Here is a 20,922-nt window from a genome sequence, read left to right on the forward strand (position 1 = left end):
TGCTGAATAATTAAGCAGAGAAAAACTAAATCCTAAGGCCAGTAACAAAGAAAGCTGGTAATGGACTGGAATTACACTACAGAATCCCCAACAGGCTCAGAAACTGGTATCACCAGGTACTTCTGGATTAAGGTGAAAAGAATAGAACTGGTTGAAAGTTTTTTTAAGAAGCAGCCAGGTCTCAGAGTCATTTTCCCACCCTCTTCCACCGGGAAACGTTCCCTCTCCAGTCCTGACAAAAACTAGAGGTTTATATTCTGGGGAAGGGTAAACAAGTCTCTGGACTAGGGGACACTCAAGAGAATTAAAAGAGCTCTTAGAATATAAAGAATGCTATCAGAAGTAAAAAACTAAATAGCAGAGTTGGATAAAGTTGAGAAATCTGTTAGAAAAAAATAGACAAAGATATGCAAAATATAAAACACCCAGGCCAGTCCTAGCCAGTTTGGCTCAGTGGATAGAGTGTCGGCCTGCGGACCAAAGGGTCCCGGGTTCGATTACAGTCAAGGGCATGTATCTCGGTTGCAGGTTTCTCCCCGGCCCAGGCCCTCGTCAGGGCTTGTGCAGGAGGCAACCAATCGATGTGTTTCTCTCACATTGATGTTTCTCTCTGTCTTTCCCTCTCTCTTCCACTCTCCCTAAAAATCAATGAAAAAATATCCTCAGGTGAGGATTAAAAACAAACAAACAAACAAACAAACAAACAAAAAAACCCAGGCCAGGGTTCCAATATCTGAATAATAGGAGTTCCAAAAAGGAAGATTTAGGAGAAACCAAGATGGCGGCATAGGTAAACACCTAACCTGCAGCCTCACACAACAATTTCAAAAATACAACTAAAAGTCAAAATGGACATCATCCAGAACCACAGGAAAGCTGGCTAACTGAAACGCCCACAACTAGAAGGAAAGAGAAAACCACAAGGAAAATCAGAGAAGCCGTAAAAGCCTGAGGTACGGAGACACGGGCGGAGACACGGGCACGCACGCGTGTGGGAAGGACGGAGCCGGAGAGGACGGGGCGGCTGAGTGCCTGGGCCTGCGTTCTCTAGCGGGAAGGAGATAAAAGCTTCAGATTGCGCTGAACCCCAGCTCCGACTACACTGAATCCCAGTTCTTGGTGAGAACCTGGGAAGCCAGGCTCATACTGGGGGAATCTGGGCTGTAAGGCAGAAACTCAGGGGAGTGGCGAAAGGCAGAGCTCCAGAGGCGCGCACGTGAACGTGCGCAGAGGACAGACTGTTGACTGTGCCGCTGAATTGCCTTAGCGGGAAGGAGACAAAAGCTCCGGACTGTGCTGAGCCCCAGTTCCGACTCACTGAAACCCAGTTCCAGGCGAGAATCTGGGAATCCAGATTCATTGGGGGAGAGACTAGACTGTTTGGCAGCAGGCGAAACTCCAGGGCACCTTTCTCTCAGAGGTGCTTGCAGGGAGTACAGTGGGACACTGAGGGACACTGAGACCCAGGAACCTCATAGGGCGGGGCTGACAGGAAGCCAAGGCTGTAAGCTCCAACCTGAAACTCCGCCCCATCCAAGCTGAGCACAGAGGCTTTTACAATTTTGCAAGTCTAGTTGAATAAGGCTGTCTCCCGGCATAGATACAGCTGATCCTCACAGCCAATTGGCCTGGAGGACAATTCCTCCCAGTGTACCAACAGCAATCAAGGCTTAACTACAACAAGACTTTGCACTCAGCCCACAAAGGGGGGTACCAAGAGCGACCACCTAGGGAGATTGGGGAAGCTGAGCTACCGGCCCCTATAGGTCACTGACCACACAAAGCCACTCCATCAACACAGGGAGGCAGCCAAAATGTGGAGACACCGAAGCAGGTCACAAATAGAAGAGATGGAGGAAAGTAAACTAATGGACGACACAGTGTTCAGAACCACATTTATAAGGTTACTCAAGAATCTTCTAAAAACGGCTGATAAACTTGAAGAGACCTTCAAGGACCTTAATGAGAATACCAAAAAAATGGAAAAGGACCAGTCAGAAATTATGCATACACTGTCTGAAATAAAGAATATACAGAAACTCAACTGTAGATCACCATACCCCAAGAGTCAAACCAAAGATCTGGAACATGAGGAAGCAAAAACACCTAACCAGAGAGGCGGAAAGTAAGAAGAATCCAAAAGTGTGAGGATAGCGTAAGGCGCCTCTGGGATGGCTTTAAGCGTACCAACATCCGAATTTTGGGGATGCCAGAAGAAGAGAGAGAGCAAAATACTGAAAACCTATTTGAAGAAATAATGACAGAAAACTTCCCCCACCTGATGAAAGAAATAGACTTACAAGTCCAGGAAGCGCACAGAACCCCAACAAGAGGAATCCAAAGAGGACCACACCAAGACACATCATAATTAAAATGCCAAGGGCAAAAGACAAAGAGAGAATCTTGAAAGCAGCAAGAGAAAAACAGTTAGTTACCTACAAGGGAGTACCCATATGACTGTCAGCTGATTTCTCAACAGTCAGACGGGAGTGGCAAGAAATATTCAAAGTGATGAACAGCAAGAACCTACAACCAAGATTACTCTACCCAGCAAAGCTATCATTCAGAATTGAAGGTCAGACAAAGAGCTTCACAGACAAGAAAAAGCTAAAGGAGTTCATCACCACCAAACCAGGATTACATGAAATGCTGAAGGGTATTCTTTAAGAAGAGGAAGAAGAAAAAAAAGGTAAAGGTAAAAATTATGAACAACAAAAAGACATCAAATACATACCTACCAACAAGTGAATCTAAAAATCAAGTGAATAAAAAAATCTGAAGAACAGAATGGACTGGTGAATATAATAGAATCAGGGACATAGAAAGGGAGGCGACAGACAATTCTCAGGGGGAAGGGGGTTTGAGGGGTGCAGGAAGAGACTGGACAAAAATCTTACACCTATGGATGAAGACAGTGGCGGGGGGGTAAGGGTATGGGGTAGGGTGGGGAATCAGGTGGAGGGGAGCTATGGGGGTGGGGGGAGAGGAACACCTGTAATAATCATCTGAACAATAAAGATTTATAAAAAAAAAAAGGAAGATTTAGACATCTGTGAATAGCTTAGGGTATTAAATAGCATTTACACTGCAATACCAATAAACATGTGAAATACTGATCTTCTCAAAATTGTGCCATAACTAAATTGGGAGGATTGAATAATACAAGGGATGTAACTGTGGTTTGGGGGAGGAGGGAAAGAAAAAAAAAAGAGCCAAATCTTTATATTTCCTTGTGCAAAATGGGGAGGGGGGGAGTAAAGTGACCCCAAAATGTAAAGCAATAAAACCAGAAAGTGAAAATCATTTTTTAAAATTCTATAATGGGATGTAAATCCATAAAATCCAACATCCATCTCAGGAGTGTCTTTGTTGACAGAATAAAGACAATAAAAGGAAAAAATAATTAAATAGAAGAAAATCCCTAGAGCAACAGTCGCCAACCTTTCGGACCTCGCGGACCTCTGCCCTAGAGCCTAAGACATGACTTTTCAGATAAAAGGGATCAGCAAATGTGGTTCAGGATAAATGAAAAACAAGCCATAAACACATCCTCATTAAATCTGAACATTTCAACAGGTGCTCCTTCTCATTGTCTTCTCTGGATCCTCCTCTTCTCCTTGATCTCTAAATTGTGTGGACCCAAAGGCCTATTTTCACTACTTCTCTTCTATACCACACTCAAATGCTAAATGGTCTCGTCTAGTCTCATTACTTTGAACGTCATTTATTTTATCTCTCCATTTCTAACCTCTCCCAAAAGCTTCACACATCAAATTGATTTCCTTTCTGCAATCTAACATACATTTCAAAGGTAATATGTCTAAAATAGAATTTTTCTCTCAAGCCCTATTCTAGATTGTTCATCTCCTACTGTTCCCCATCTCAGGAAACGGCAACATCATTAATCCAGTTACTCAGGCCATAAAACCATGAGTCATGCTTAACTACTGTCTTCCTCATGCTTTGCCTCCTATCCATCTGCAAGACCAAGACCAAAATACTACGTATATATTATTTACAGTAGAACATGGAGTGCTTGTACCATAGACAAAGAGATGCATTCTCATGTTCTTAAAAATTGTATTGCTTTGAGAGAATTAATACTAACAGAGCTATGAGAGATAGGAGAGAGGAAATCATCATAGTGTTCATGTTTGCAAGAAAGGTGTGTCCAAGAAGATTATCGATTCCCTAACACTATGATGATTCCCTCTCTCCTATCTCTCATAGCTCTGTTAGTGTTGATTCTCTCACTCAAAGCAATACAATTTTTAAGAACATGAGAATGCATCTCTTTGTCTATGGTACAAGCACTCCATGTTCTACTGTAAATAATATATATGTAGTATTTTATATGTTGGATATCAGTTTGAAACTTGAAATCATCAAAGTATTACATACTTACTTCTATTATCTAAATGAAATGTAAATTCTATCTAAATGAAATGTAAAACCTTACAAATGTAAAAGTAATGAAAAACAGAACTGAACAGGCGAAAGTAGCCATGGAGGGAAATAGAGGGGCAATACATTTCTGATATTATGCAGTAGAAAATCAAGAGGCACTATCATAAATTTATGGCTCAAGAAACAGAATTTGTATGAACTTAAATAACCAAAGAATTTTTTAAATGAGTCTTATAGGGATTGGGAATGGGTAGAGAAAACAAGTATATAAGAAAAGGAAAAAATAATTAAATAGAGGGTATCAATAGCAATTTTTAAATATATTTTTATTGATTTCAGAGAGGAAGGGAGGAGAGAGATAGAAACAACAATGATGAGAGAGAATCACCGATTGGCTGCTTCCTGCATGCCCCACACTGGGGATTGAGCCCACAATCTGGGCATATGCCCTGACCAAGAACCGAGCCATGACCTCCTGGTTCGTAGGACAACACCAAAATTGAGCCATGCCAGTTGGGCAGCAATTTTTAAATTGATACATTAACAAATAAAGTATATTCACATTATTTAAGACTTGGATTTAAACCTCCAGCAAAACTAATCATAACTGGTTAAATATAGCTATTTATGACAAGTGGGAATAAAGAAAAATGTTGTAAGCCTTACTTGTGATTTAGTATTCTCTTGTATTTAAATTTTTAATAGGGCATATATTGCAGGTATAATAAAAATATAAAAGTGAATATATTAATAAATAATAGAACAAATTATCACATCCAATCTAGTTTTATGTCTAAATTTTCACCCATGTTTATTTAAATAAGATTTCATAAGAAGACTCCCATTTTTGTTTCCCTATTGGTTGGTAGCATAAAAGATATAAATACTGATCAAGGGTATTTTTATCCAGTTTTTATTTTTAATCCACTAAGTACAAAGATTGTTGAACTAATGTCTGGTCAAAATATGTTGACACTAGGGTATGAACTTAATGAAAAACAAGCTCACACAGTGATTCACTGTAATCCATCCCCTCAAGGAACTGCTGGCCCCTCTGTACCCCTCTGAAGGGAGACGCTGCAGTTTCAAAGGCTGTAAATACTTCCATTGTCCTAATGCTACCTCTTGCCCTAGTTCTATGCTTATAAACATGGCACTATTTTTACCTTGAATAATGCATGGCTTGGTGGCCTGCAATATTAAAATAGAAGTCTGTTGTGTGCTTCATCTCATTGGTGTGCCCGGTGGCCTCAATCCAGTGTCCTATTGGAAGATGATAAACACCATCCACCACGTTGTTTTCATCATAAGTACAGCAACGGTCGTGGTGCGGCCCATTGCCTGGAACAAGAAAGGACAGACAGAACAATTCCAGCAAAGTTCTGCTTAAACAGTCACACAGCAGCTGACATAAAATTAATAATAAGATAATAACAAATATAAAGCTACATAATCTACACATTTCAGTATTAAAACATACACTAGAGCAAGAGGGAAAACAGGAGAAATTTGTAAGAAGCTGGTGATGAATGTCATAGAGTTCTGTGTTCCCTTTGAGCATATTAACTCTTTTAGAATTTCTTGGTACTCTCATTGCATTAAGAGCCTCTTGCGAATTATTCTGCAGCCTGATAAGCTGCTGAAAAGGGTTCTTAAAGCCATTAACGTCTCTGTAGTACATGCTTTTAATGTTCTGGTATACAAATTCATGATTAGAATCAGTAATATAGTGTTTTAGTATCAGCTCAAAAAAAAAAAACACAAATTCTAAAAATAAATACATCATTTCGCTTAGCATAATGCTCTCCAGGTCAGTCAGAGAAAGATAAATATCATATGATCTCACTTATTTGTGGAATATAATGAACAACATAAACTGATGAACAAAAATAGATTCAGAGACAAAGAAGCATCAAACAGACCTCAGAGGGAAGGCGGGGGGCGGGGGGGGGGGGAACGATGTGTGTGTGTGTGTGTGTGTGTGTGTGTGTGTGTGTGTGTGTGTGTGTAAGAGATCAACCAAAGGACTTGTATGCATGCATATAAGCATAACCCATGGACACAGATAGTAGAGAGGTAAGGGCATGTGCTGGGGGTGGGAATGGCTGGGAAGAGGTCAATGGGGGGAAAAAGAGACATATGTAATACTTGAAACAATAAAGAATTTTAAAAAATAAATAAATAAATGCATTAATAAATAATAAAACAAATGATCACATCCAATCTAGCTGGCATGTACCAAGTCAGTGGTTGGTATCATTTTCAGATGGGGAAAGTAAGTTTCACAGAGATTAACTGGCTTGTCCAAGGTCACAGAACTAGCAAGTGCAGAGCTATTAGTAACCTGATGCGCCTAGTCCCCACCTTTCCAGTACCTGACAGCTTCATGCTGTTTTCTGCCTACCTCACAAGCACCACACACACCATCCTCCTCCCAGGGAGTGGAGCAAAAGAGGCAGAGAAGGAAGACTATGTCCCTGAAACACCATCTACCCAGTATCAAGGACACTAGTAAACAGATCACTTCCATGAAAATTATAAATCATACAACATTTTTCTTAGTGTTTTATGTCACCACCCCATTTCAAGTTATTCCTTTCCTTAAATTACCTAATTTCCATAATTTGTCACTAATTAAAAACATAAGCAAAATGAAAATAGGTGTAAGTCACATGTGTTCTGTCTATAATATTTTGACTCATTTGTTCCTTGCTCTGTCTTATAAAATATTTAATCTAAAGCTATTTGACATAAAATCTCAAAAAAAAATTCCTTAAGTCATTGGGCAACTCTTTAAGGATATAATTCCGTTCCATCAGATAGAAGGTAAGGATGGCTTCCTTAATAAATCATCACTGATCTTCCTGGATGAGATGCCTCTTTTGCTCTTGATAGCTGCAAGGTACTATACCAACTGCCCTATCAACCTGGATATTTAATAGATGAAAACCAAACTATACCAGCAATCTTACTTCTAGAAATATACCTAAAAGAAATATGAACAAAAAGAAGATACATACAGATATATATGTATGTGGCAACACTATTTTAATAGCAAATACTGTAGCCTACACAAGTTCATTTACACATTCTTCCACAAATATTTGAGTGCCAACTACATGACAGGCACTGTGCACTAAGTCATGTTAAAGATTTAGGTATTTACCACAAAAGCAATTAAACAATTAAAATATTTTAAGCAGGCAGGTGACATGACAAAGTTTGTACTTTGTAAAGCTCTCTCTGGTTTCAGAGTAAAAACTGATTCAAGCACGCTAGGACTAGAAGCACAAAATCCGTGGTAGGAGATGATGAAAGCCTGGAGGTAGAAAAGGAAAGGAGTGGGCAGATTCAGGAGGAAAACGCCACACAGCTTGGTGATTCATTAGACATAGAAGGTGAAGGAGGAAGGGAATCAATACACTTCTAGGATATATAACGCAACACCTAGGAGAGGTTGGAAGGGAAGCTCACTGGTCTGGCTTGGCACCCTGGGCTTGGAGTGCTGTTTAGGTATCCCAAAGGGGACGTCAAGTAGAGAGTTGGAGTCCATTATTTGACACTCAGACCAGAGGTCTGAACTAGGAAAATGAATTTATGATGCATCTGAACACAATGGCAATGGAAACAAGGATGTAGTGTGAGTCACAAAGAAACACAATATTGATTGAGAAGAAAAGCATTCTAGAACTCTATTTGGAGATAGGGCCTTAGATAATTAACGTTAAATGAGATCACAATGGGGGCCCATAGGTACCAGTGTCCTTATAAGAATGGGAAGACACCCCAGAGATCTCTCTCCATGCAGCTATAGAGGAAAGGCCACGTGACAACACAGGAGAGCAAAGCCATCAGCAAAGCCAGGAACAGAGTCCTCGCCAGAAACCAAATCTGCTGGCCCTCTGACCTGGGACTTTCTGGTCAAGAACTGTGAGAAAATACATTTCTGTCATTTAAGCCCCCCAGTCTATAGTATTTCATTATAGCAGCTCATGCAGGTTAATACCCTCATGTATGTGAAATATTCTAGAATTTAATTCAGTTAATAACCAAATATTATTGAGAGCTTGTTACGTATCCAGTTCTGTAGTAAACTGAGATAGATAAATGAAATTTAAAACCTGATTCCAACAATGAATGGACCATTGGTGTTTAGACAAAGGTTACACAAATCAATTAGTAAATGAAACAACACTAAACTAAATGATGACATCACTTTAAAAGTATATGATAAAATACTTTTACATTAATAGATCATTCAAAGATTGCAAATAGGCTTCATCTCAGTGGTGTTTTAAATGTACAATAGTATACTGAGATATATTTATAGGAGCAATCACCTCACTAAGAAAGAGAACTGATAGATTTGTGGTGTGTACACAAATGTAGAAGACCGAAAATGGAGATGGTTGTCGCTGTGTGAGTTAGAATTACTGAGAAAGGGTTTGTGATAGATAATGGGCTGGGTCACAAGCTGTGACTGACAACAGGGTATGTTATAGATACATTAACAAAGGCATAGAATGTATGAATGTGATTCAAAGCAGGAAATCCTACCTAATAAAAGAGTAATATGCAAATTGACCCTAACTCCACTACACCCACAAGCTACGCCCTCAAGCCACACTCACCAGCCAATCAGGAGCAGATATGCAAATAAACCCAACCAAGATGGCTACAGCCACAGAGAGCAAGGTTTCCCAGGCAACGGAGGAAGCCAAGCTTTCCGCCTGCCCTTGCCGACCTAAGCCTCTACTCAAGCTACAAAGTTTCAATTATAGAAGGTAAACAAATCCAAACAGAAATGGCGGCAGCCACGGAGCTGGAGAGAGCAGGCCAGGGTTGCCCCTGGCAATGGAGGAAGCCAAGCTTTCCACCTGCCCTGGCAGGCCTAGGCCTCCACTCCAGGCTACAAAGTTTCAATTATAGAAGGTGAATTAACCCCAACAGAAATGGCTGCCGGCCACGGAGCGAGCAGGAGGCTTGGCTCCGCTCCAGGCTACAAAGTTTCAATTGTAGAAGGTAAATAAATTCCAGATACCAGGGCCTCCGCTTGGGTCACCAGGGGGTGTGGCTGGCCTGCAAACCACCACAGGCCCCTTGCTCAGGCCGCCCCACGCCCCAAGGGAACCCCCATTCTGATCTGGGACACCCTTCAGGGAAAACCAGCTGACCCCCACCCCTGCACCAGGCCTCTATCCTATCTAATAAAAGAGTAATATGCAGATTGACAATCACTCCAACACACAATATGGCTGCCCCCATGTGGTCAAAGATCCTGCCCCCATGTGGACACAAGATGGCCACCACAAGATGGCCAGCAGGGGAGGGCATTTGGGAGGCACCAGGCCTGCAAGGGAGGGCAGTTGAGAGGGACCAAGCCTACAAGGGAGGGCAGTTGGAGGCGATCAACCTTGCAGGGGAGGGCAGTTAGGGGTGAACAGGCCAGCAGAGGAGGGAAGTTGGGGGAAAAACAGGCTGGCAGGGGAGCAGTTAGGCATCAATCAGGCTGGCAGCGGAGTGGTTAGGGGGTCATCAGGCTGGCAGGCAGAAGCAGTTAGGGGCAATCAGGAAGGCAGGCAGGCGAGCAGTTGGGAGCCAGCAGTCCTGGATTGTGAGAGGGATGCCAGTGGGATCGAGTCTAAACGGGAAGTCGGACATCCCTCTAGGGGTCCCAGATTGGAAAGGGTGCAGGCTGGGCTGAGGGACACCCCCGCCTCCGTGCACGAATTTCGTGCACCGGGCCTCTAGTAGATAATAAGAAATAGGTTTATTTCACTGGGTAGCGTGACCACATAATATGGACTCATAGGAGATCCATATAACTTATCAAATTCTAATACAAGCACTGTAAAATAAATGGATTTCATAAGTTGGAAAAGCAGAGAACAGAATTACCACTTCTTTAACCATGATTTAAGCAGTCAGACTTTTTTTTAATGAATATTTATATTAATTAGTGATTCATGGGAAGCATCTCAAAGATTGAAGATTCTCTTTAAAAGCATTCTAAACAATGGCATTACCAGGCAATTATGCTTCCATTTAAAATTGAATACAATAAAAGAGCTCTCCTTCTTATATCATTTTTAGAGAAAATCTGAAACTTATATTGTTCTTAATAGGCTTGACTCAAAGCACTAAGACTGAATTATTAATAATTCATTCAGTGTGATAATGGAGAGTGAGGCCAAAGATCTGACCACCTGATTTGAAATGATCAAATCCTCTGGTAGCTAATTATGCCATGATTCAGGAGATTAACAAGAAGATCAGCATATTAAAATATTCCATCTCTGCATAATTGGACATATTTGCTGGATACATTTACTTGCTGTGTCCCATGAGAGATGTTTATATTCATGTGTTCAATAAATTTTATTTAACTGCTCTAATAATTTTAATGTTGATTCTCCTACTCTCGCTTAAACAATTTCATAGTAGTGTCTAGACTTTTATTATTGTTAAATTAACAGGTCATTTTTTTCTCTCCACAGCACTCCCAGAATTGACTAGAAATTTGATTGTGTTTCATTGTCCGAACACAAATCCAAGTCACACTATAAAAACAGAGGAAGTATTTATATTGGTATTAGACTCACTGTATAAATTCCTCTAACCAGTAATTTCACTACTTCATTGACATACCTTGAATCTTAAGACAAAAACTCCCATGTCACCTGTCTTTGTGAACTTCAAGTCAAATAATGCTGAGGCAGAAGGTGCTACCTTCCCTAGTTGCTATATCTCAAGAGTGTTCAGCATTTAGATGCAAAGAAATCAGAATAATCTTATTCATCCCAGGAACCCTGAAAGCCATTGAGGATTATTATACATTTAACTTCATCCTACCCCGACTAGCCCAGCAGACAGGCGTTTTTGCAGTTTCCTAGTAAGTAAATGTTTTGGTATGAAATCTCTCTTCCATTAAGATTTTTAAGAATGTGGACTAAATGGTTTAAGGAAATATTCCTTTGAACTGGTCTAGTTGTGATGTGAAATCCATCTCTGATGGCTTTATGCTATGGTTTCTTCCATGACAAAAATATGTTATGGACATTATAGAGACCCAGCTGATAGGCATGTAGGCACTGCTCTAGTTACTGAAAAGAAATGAAATGTCCAGCTGATTGAAAGAGAGAATAGAGTGGTCAAATATAATTTTTAAAGATGACATTTTGTTTAGAAATTGATGAGATAGTTTTAAACCCTTTCAATAAGAAATTATCACCTGTAAAAAACAAAATAGGGTGAATTAGGGAGAGTATCTTAAAATTTACCATAGCCATAAACTGCACATGTATAAGAGCTGAAGAAGGATTTTGCTTCTCTTAGGATTATGTCTGGCTGCAAGCAACAGAAAATCTAACAGTGACTTAACAAATACAGGTCTTTCACATAACAAGAGTTGCAAAGCCAGGTAGCACACTGGTGAGGTACCAAGTGCTTTCTAAATGTCAGCTTTGCCATTCCTCACACATTGCCTTTGTTGTCATGCCTGTCACCTCACATTCAGGGGGTGACCTCTAGGCATCATGTCGGGAGTCCTAGCCATGGAGAAGGGTGAAGAGTCTCTGTTCCTTTTCACGAGAGAAGTGAAAACTTTCCTGGGAGCCTCACCCAAAAGACTTCTTACTGCTCATTAGCCAGAACTACGTGACATAGCCATCCTTAGTCCAGTTGTCAGCCAAGGAGTAAGATGACCACACCAGTTAGAGCAATAATGATTCATCTTGCCTCTACCAAAACAAATCAGGATTGTTAGCCCGGAAAAGTGGGGAGAAACAAAGGCTAATTAGGTCACTGATGGCAACTGTGCTACATCTGAATACATCATCTTTCTCCAGCAAATCATTTTGGAAGATAAACCCCATTTCTTTAGATACCACATGTCTCTACCTGATTTAATTCAAAAGTACCCAATGTACTAAATTTTTCATTATAAATTATCTTGCTTAAATCAACAGTAAAACTAAAAGGATTTTAATATATTTTTTAAAATTAAAAAATGCAAGAGAGAGGTGTTATTTGTCTAGCACTTGATTATGTTTGGCTATACCATCTTTGCTATAACACAGCATCTCCTTCTATTTCTAGCTTTAAACCTCTGCAAATCCCTCCTCTTCCAGTTTTCCTGCAGTCTCTGCCCCGCAGTCATGTCTTACAACCTTATCTTTCCTCTAACTGGCCCTGTCCTCACTGAACAACCTCACTTCACTCTTCATTCTGCACTGCGATTTGGCATCTGCCTTCAACACTCCAATGGGAGGAAAAAAACAAAAAACTTTAAATGAACTCGTCCCCTGTCAGGTTCGTTTTCCATCTTCCTCTACCTGCCTTAAGCATTTAGCAATAGTGACCACTCCCTGTTGAAACTCTCCTCTGTTGGTTCCATAATTCTCTTCTCCTGGAAGGCACTATATTACAGGGGTTAAGTGCATGGGTTCAACATTCAGACGCAAACTCCATCCCAATCTACACTATTTACTGCTTGTAAACAGTAGTGAGTCACTTAAGCAACCTGTGTCTCTGTTTTCTCCTGTGTGATAAAGGGATCATAATACTGCTATCTATCTCATAGAGCTGTGAGTGAATTCACTTAGATAATCCATTTAAAGGATTAAACATGGTTGGTGTTTAATAACAATTTAACAACTCCTAGCTACTATTTTCTTACATGTTTTCCAGCCCTTCATATGTGCTTGCAAATCTGTACGCTGACTTGCAAAACAAGTAAACCACTAAAAGAGGACAAATTGTTTTCAACAACAGCTTTGTTCAGACCTATATGTTTCAAGACACGACCACAATAACAGTTACTTCACATGGGTTCATGGGCTCCAAAGATAAGACCACTGGTTTTTCCAGTAATTCACCTGGTCTACAAATTCTGCCCAAACTCTGCCCAAACTCTGCTAACTTCTCCCTAAAACCAAAACTAATTGGAACTCCAAAATATTTTCCCTCTGAATTATTCTCAAAATAATTTTTCTAGTTCTCTATTTTTATAAAATAACTTGTTCATGCAAATACAAGACAACTTATTAATTTCTTCTTTGTCAGTTTATTCTTATCTTTGGGGGACTTAATATTTTGCATATTGCTTCTCGGAAACAAAATAACAACTCTCTCTACCAGTTTTCTCTTACCAGCAAATTTGATAAGCAAGCCTCCTAAATGACTAATAAAAAGATTTATCAGGAAAGCACATAGACCAGCAACTTGACCTGCCATTTGCATTCACCCTCATGTTCTTCCCAATTTATTAATCAGAGCACTTTAGGTTCAGTTGTTCAACTTGCAATGAACCCACCTAACTCATCAATTAGCTGGCCAGCTGCTTTTTAATTTGTGCACAAAGAAATTGGGAGATTTTTCTAAAATTCTTTATGAAACTAAGATAACATTATTCCTCCATGTTTCCTCTTGTACAAATGAGGGTTGATATTTGATGGGATTAAATATCGAGAGCAATTTTTAAAGCTAGTTCAAAATCCTACCTAATAATAGACAAATATGCAAATTGACCATACCTCCGACACACCCACAAGCCATGCCCACCATCCAATCAGAGCGAGTATGAAAATTAACCCAAACCAAGATGGCTACAGCCACAGAGAGCAAGGTTTCCTAGGTAACAGAGGAAGCCAAGCTTTCCGCCTGCCCTTGCCAGGCCTAAGCCTCCACTCAAGCTACAAAGTTTCAATTATAGAAGGTAAACAAATTCAAACAAATGGCGGCAGAATGGAGCTTGAGAGAGCAGGCCAGGGTTGCCGCCGGCAACAGGGGAAGCAAAGCTTTCCGCACACCCTGGCCGGGCTCACCCGCTTAAGGCTACAAAGTTTCAATTGTAGAAGGTGAATTAACTGCCACAGAAATGGCTGCCACCCCGGAGGGAACAGCAGGCTTGGCTCCACTCCAGGCTACAAAGTTTCAATTGTAGAAGGAAAATAAATTCCAGATACCAGGGCCTCTGCTTGGGTTGCCAGGGGGAGTGGCCGGCCTGCAAACCACCACAGGCCCCTCGCTCAGGCCGCCCCACGCCCCAAGGGAACCCCCACCTGATCTGGGACACCCTTCAGGGCAAACCAGCTGGCCCCCACCCCTGTACCAGGCCTCTATCCTATCTAATAAAAGAGTAATGTGCAGATTGATCATCACTGCAACATACAATATAGCTGCCCCCATGTGGTCAAAGATCCTGCCCCCATGTGGACACAAGATGGTCATCACAAGATGGCCAGCAGAAGAGGGCAGTTGGGAGACACCCGGCCTGCAAGGGAGGGCAGTTGAGAAGGACCAGGCCTGCAATGGAGGGAAGTTGGAGGCGATCAACCCTGCAGGAGAGGGCAGTTAGGGGTGACCAGGCCGGCAGAGGAGGGAAGTTGGGGGCAAACAGGCTGGCAGCAGAGTGGTTAGGGGGTGATCAGGCTGGCAGGCAGAAGCGGTTAGGGGTAATCAGGAAGGCAGGCAGGCAAGCAGTTGGGAGCCAGCAGTCCTGGATTGTGAGAGGGATGTCCGACTGCCTGTGTGGGATCGGACCTAAACGGGCAGTCGGACATCCCTTGAGGGGTCCCATATTGGCGAGGGTACAGGCGGGGCTGAGGGACAACCCCCCTCCGTGCACGAATTTCATGCACCGGGCCTCTAGTATTTAATAATGATGAAATACCAGGGTGTTTTGTTGTTGTATTTTTTACTTTACGAGTCATACTAGTAAGTCCCTTTTGAGAATCCATGGAAAGCTATTGATCATCCTTGCTCCCCCCAAAAAATGGTTAATGCTCATACACACAGTGCATACACATTTATCATTATTCCACACATTAGAAGAGAGGAAATGTGATTCACAGTTACGACCATAAGAGAAAGATATAAAATTTTCATTAACATACCAAGTAAAATTTAGACATCTATTTTTTATACAACTTTTTCTTTTTTCCTCCCTGAAAACAGCAAAGATTTATTTGGCACAAAACAATTAAAATTTTCTATCAAGTGTCAGCCATTTAAAAATAAAGATTTCTCTATGTATAAAGTTTTATAAACAACTTTTCAACAGCCACGTTTTTCAAAGCAGCTGCCTCCCCTTCTTGTATAGAATGTAGTGACTATGGCACCTTAAAATTGCATCAGTGGTCTTCTTACAAGTGAAAACAAGTAATCCATTACATTGCTAAAGATTTTTAATTTTTTTCCACTCTACAGGACAAGACTACTCTAATAGACCTAGCCAGTGGTTGGCAAACTCATTAGTCAACAGAGCCAAATATCAACAGTACAACGATTGAAATTTCTTTTGAGAGCCAAATTTTTTAAACTTAAACTTCTTCTAACTCCACTTCTTCAAAATAGACTCGCCCAGGCCGTGGTATTTTGTGGAAGAGCTACACTCAAGGGGCCAAAGAGCCGCATGTGGCTCGCGAGCCACAGTGTGCCGACCATGGACCTAGGCCATCACTTATATTGAAACCTCAATATCAACAGAAGTTAGCAAGCATTCACAAAAAAGTCAAAGGCAAGATTTTTGTAGATGATTTTTAACTGATTTTAATTATCTACATCAAAGTAATTTGCTCACATCTGAGCAAAATTAAGCTACCCAACACTTCTTCCCAAATGAAGCAGAAATCTGGAAAAATTGCTCAGACTTAGGAAGACTGTCCTGTCCCTAAGAGTCATTAAAAAAGAGTTATTAACTCTTTTTAAGTTAATGATAACACTTTCTCAAATTTGTTTTGGGAGATAGAGAAAGCATGGGATGGGAAAGGGGAAAGATAAGATTAGGAGAGAATGTGATGTTTATTAAATTTTTTTCCATGGGATTGATTATATACAAACTGTAAAGTTACAGTAGAGTATAATGAAATACTGCCACCCAGTGGAATAACAATATAAATAAAATCTTCAAATTTGAAGATTGCAAGAATTTTCAATTGAAATAATAGAGCTTAATTATTTTCAAAATATTTTCAAAAATATAATTCCTTAAAAAAACAATTTAGTGGGACAGATAGCAGAAGTGTGGGTACATCTTTTCCTGAATTTGACATTCTCATAACTTAAATGACTTGACAGGGTTCTATGTTTATTTAGCAGCAAAGCAAGTGCTGGAGCCCGGGGCTGCTGGCTCCCACTTCTTTGCTGCTCACACCAGGCAGCCCTCCTAAAAAGCCTTCGACATCTCTGCTCTTGTCCAAACACTGCATTTCACAGAGGAAAAACCAGACTCAGATTATCAAGGCTTCTCAAACATTTCCAAGGGGTCTTGGGAGTGTGGCTTGAAGCAATACTAGTACCCTACTGTCATGAAAATATTTAAGATGTATATTTTTCTTTTAAAAATTTGTGTAAGCCCTAACCAGTCTGGCTCAGTGGAGAGAGCGTTGGCCTGCAGACTGAAAGGTCCCAGGTTCAATTCCGGTCAAGGGCATGTACCTTGGTTGTGGGCACATGCCCAGTAGGAGGTGTGCAGGAGGCAGCTGATCGATGTTTCTAACTCTCTATCCCTCTCCCTTCCTCTCTATAAAAAAATAAAATATATTTTAAAAAATAAAAATAAATAAAATTTTGTGTACGATTTGTGTTCTATTCCATATCATATGCATGTCTATTTTAATTATAAAATGTTTTCTTTCCCTCCAAAGTCTATTAGAAAAATTGTTGCTTTAAGACAATGGTACAGCTATCCCCTGCTACAAATTCACTAGCCCAGGACCACACTGAGGATGGGAAGATGGAGAGTATGAGTATTGCAGTTTGAGACACCTGGAAAGTGCATTGTTCAAGTTCTTTCATTTATGAAGTATTTAATGAATACCTACCAAATGCCAGGCATTGTTTTAAGTCCTGGGACATGCTGTAATAACAAGCAACCCCAAATTATCCATGGCACAGAAGAACAAAGGTTTACTACCGCCCAAGCTAGAGTTTACTGCAGATTGGCGAAGGGCTCTTTTTGACATTGTCATCATCTTCATAGTGAGACCATCAGACAAAGCAATCACTATTTGAATATCAATAACAATCTATTGGCAGAGAGAAAAGAGTGAGGCAAAGCAACAGGAAATGACATACATTATTTACCACCACATTTTATTGACAAAAGCTAGCCACATGACAAAGATATACTTCTTCAACAAAGAATAATCCTCCCCTGGAGAGAAAATGTGGGTATTGGTAAACCGTAATAGTATGCCACACCCCAACTCTGGTTGGAATGTGGAAGAAGGAATGAATAGGCTTGAGAGGCAAAGGAGTCAGATGATGTAGAAGTCCACTGATATGACAAGAAACCAAACTACAGCAGAAGCAACAGGATGAAAATAAAAAGGAGTGATTGGGGGCAGAGGAGAGGTAGGGAAAACTGCAATGTTTCCACTCCAGAATCTCTTACAGTAGTCTCCCAAATGAAAAGCAACTGGGGAAATTACAATATTCTTATTCACTGGCCAGTCCCAGAACTATGAAATAGTTCTATCAAAATCTGCCCAGGGGCTCATGATCAGGCAGCCCAGCTTAAGAAGTTCATATGTTTCCATACATGTGAGTGACTGAGCTATGGTGTCTTTGAATCAGGAGCACAGAAAAAGGTTGTTCATAAGTTGAAGTTTGGATATATTAAATTTAAAGTACTTAATGGAAATCCAGAAGAAAAAGTCTTACAGACAACAGGATGTATGAGTCTGGAGCCGAGAAAAAGAGATTAGAGCTAAAGCTATATCCTTACAGGACTAAAGGAGGACTTCCAAAGAAGAAAGGTAGCTTGAGATAAGAGGTGATCTGAGGGAAGAGGGCAAAGAGCACTTACACTTAATGGTAATGTACAGGAAGATGAACTTGGTAATATTAGAGTTGGTGAAGGAAGGATAAATGTGCCAACAGCTAATTCCATTAAATCAGCATTGAACCATACTGCCTTATTTGTTTACCAAAAAAGTGAAGCTCTATACAAAACCAACTCATGCATTTCAAAGTAAAAGCTCCAATGTTCAGTCCAATTAGGTGTGTCAGCTGCTTACCCTATGGTTTCCTGTTGCCCATACAAGGATTATCTGTATTAATGTGACCTGCCCATGATTTTTAGAAAACATGGACTCTTACAACTCAATAACTGAGAAACAAATAAGCCAATTAAAAATGGGCAGCACATGCAAATAAACATTTCTCCAAGAACATGCACACACGTGTGTGTATCTACTGACTAACATATGGCCAATAAGCACATGAAAAAAACAGTCAACATCATCAGTCATTAGGGAAACACAAAAACAAGATACCACTTCACACTCCCTGGGTTGGCAAAAATAAAAAATACAGACAATAACAGGCGTTATCAAGGCTGTGGAAAAACTGAAGCTGTCATACACCGTTGGTGGGAAATTAAAATGGTGCAATTTGTCAAAACAGTTTGGCACTTCCTCAGAAGGTAAACTTCCTCAATAGCATAGAATTGCCCTATTGTTATCGTCGTAATTAGCCAATTATTAATATTTTAAAAAGGAAAGAAAGCAAAGGGGGAAGTCAGGCATTGTTGAGCATATCCAGCTGGGAAGAAGAGGCCTGTTTGTTCCACCAGGAAGCTACAGCTTCACACCCCAGGGAACCACAACATTGTCCCTCTAAGGGGATTAACACTCTTCCCTTCCCACCTCCTGTAGTGGATTGTATTTCAGGGGGAGCATGGGGAGACATGAACATGCACAGAAGTCGGGGTGGCACAGGGGAGATGCTTGCCTGTCAGTCTAGCCTGGGGAACAATGGATTGGCTAGGGGGTGGAACCCATCAGAAGTGTGCAAAATCTTGGAGAGTTTAAATCCCCAGACAAAAAGTTCCCTCTCTCTTGCTCTTGTTCTCTCTTGTTTGCTCTTGTTCTTGTTCTCCCTCTTGCTCCATGACCCCCACTGGCCTGTGCACCTGCCTCTTCCTTCTTCATAGCCATGTGGCCTTAAGCAGCCCCATGGCCCACAGCAATGCAAACCCTGCACGCAATGGACTGCAGCTGGGAACCCAGCTAACCTAGCCAGATGCTGGACTGGACTTTCATATGGAGCAGAAACTCTGGGCAATGGCTTTGATTCTAGCTCTGCTGAAGACAAAATGAGAAAAAGAGAGAACTCATGGACATGGACAATACTATGGTGATTGGTGGGGGGGAGTAGAGGTGAGGGTGGAGGAGGGCATAGAGGGTATAAATGGTGATAGAAAAATAAAACTAAACTAAAATTTCAAAAAATAAGGTCATATATTGGTAATTTATGACAAAAGACATGACTGTACATGTTCCATTAACATTTTCCAAAGGTACAAACAGTTCATAAGATCTACAAATAAAACATCCAGAAATGACGGCAATAAGAGATCAAATGACAATAAAAATTCTCTTTGCTCTTGGAAACAGCTGAGATCCTTCTGCAACTAAACTGAAAAAGAAACTGATTTTATAGTAGCCATTCCTCTGATTCCCTAGGATTTAATTAGCTAAAATTCAGAATAAAGCTCTATGCTAATGTGACATTATGATTTAACATTTAAAAACATGAAGGTCATGGAATTGAAAATATTAAACTTTTCACTCTGGTGTATGCTGCCTGTTCCGCAGACCTGAGCTAGCTGGGCGTGGCCCAGGGTCCCACCATCAGAGCAGAAAACTGAGAAAATTTTCCAGGTAACAAAAGTTTCAATTTTTTGATGGTGTTGGAATAAAAGAACACTAATGAGCTTACTGTAACAGAAGCTCTGGCTCAGGCGTCCTCAAACTACGGCCCGCGGGCCACATGTGGGTGTTTTTGCCGTTTTGTTTTTTTACTTCAAAATAAGATATGTGCAGTGTGCATAGGAATTTGTTCATAGTTTTTTTTAAACTATAGTCCAGCCCTCCAACGGTCTGAGGGACAGTGAACTGGCCCCCCCGTTTAAAAAGTTTGAGGACCCCTGCTCTGGCTAGTCAAACCTGACCTGCTAGAGGAACTTGTCTCTTTCCCAGAAAGCTGAAATCTCCTCAGACTTCCCTTATCTCGTTAAGTTATCCATTCTCTGGCTTTCTACAGATCCAAATTATAAGTCTTTTTCTCATTCATTCTCAAATCTCAAACACTCATGAGCATTACCATTACACAAAGAAACATATTTAATGAAACATAAAATTTCTACCGTATGTGTTTCTATTTCCCTAAACACCATAGAATGTTATACTTGTGTGCCTTATCCACCTCATTATTTTGTCTCCATAGAAGGTCCAAGGAACATTTTTAAGACTGTACTTGCTCCACCACCTTTTGGAAAAAAAGAGTTTTGTAACTTTTCTCCCTCCCCACCATATAATCATGCAACAATATTTTAATTTTTCCTAAAATTAAAACCTCCTTCTGCTTCTAGGGGACATGAACAAGTCATCTAAAAGTAGCAAAATTTACATTTTAGATCCCATTAACTCTCTGGCAAATCCACAAACAACTGCTGGGGGAGGGGAAAAACCATACTCTCTGAAACAATGTAAAACTAAAATGTCCAGC

At 40.6% G+C, this 20,922-nt stretch overlaps 1 protein-coding gene across 2 annotated transcripts in view; it reads right to left on the bottom strand.

Annotated features, from left to right (window-relative positions):
- The window catches only part of EPM2A (EPM2A glucan phosphatase, laforin), a 67,058-nt gene that overhangs the window by 36,174 nt on the left and 9,962 nt on the right, over positions 1–20,922 (bottom strand). For both annotated transcript variants that reach the window (XM_079779964.1, XM_079779963.1), the window contains exon 2: positions 5,574–5,748. In XM_079779964.1, the coding sequence (XP_079636090.1) occupies positions 5,574–5,748 (175 nt within the window). The remainder of the gene's footprint in view (positions 1–5,573; positions 5,749–20,922) is intronic.

The sequence above is a fragment of the Cnephaeus nilssonii genome (genome assembly GCF_951640355.1).
Source record: "Cnephaeus nilssonii genome assembly, chromosome: 9".
Taxonomy (NCBI): Eukaryota; Metazoa; Chordata; class Mammalia; order Chiroptera; family Vespertilionidae; genus Cnephaeus; species Cnephaeus nilssonii.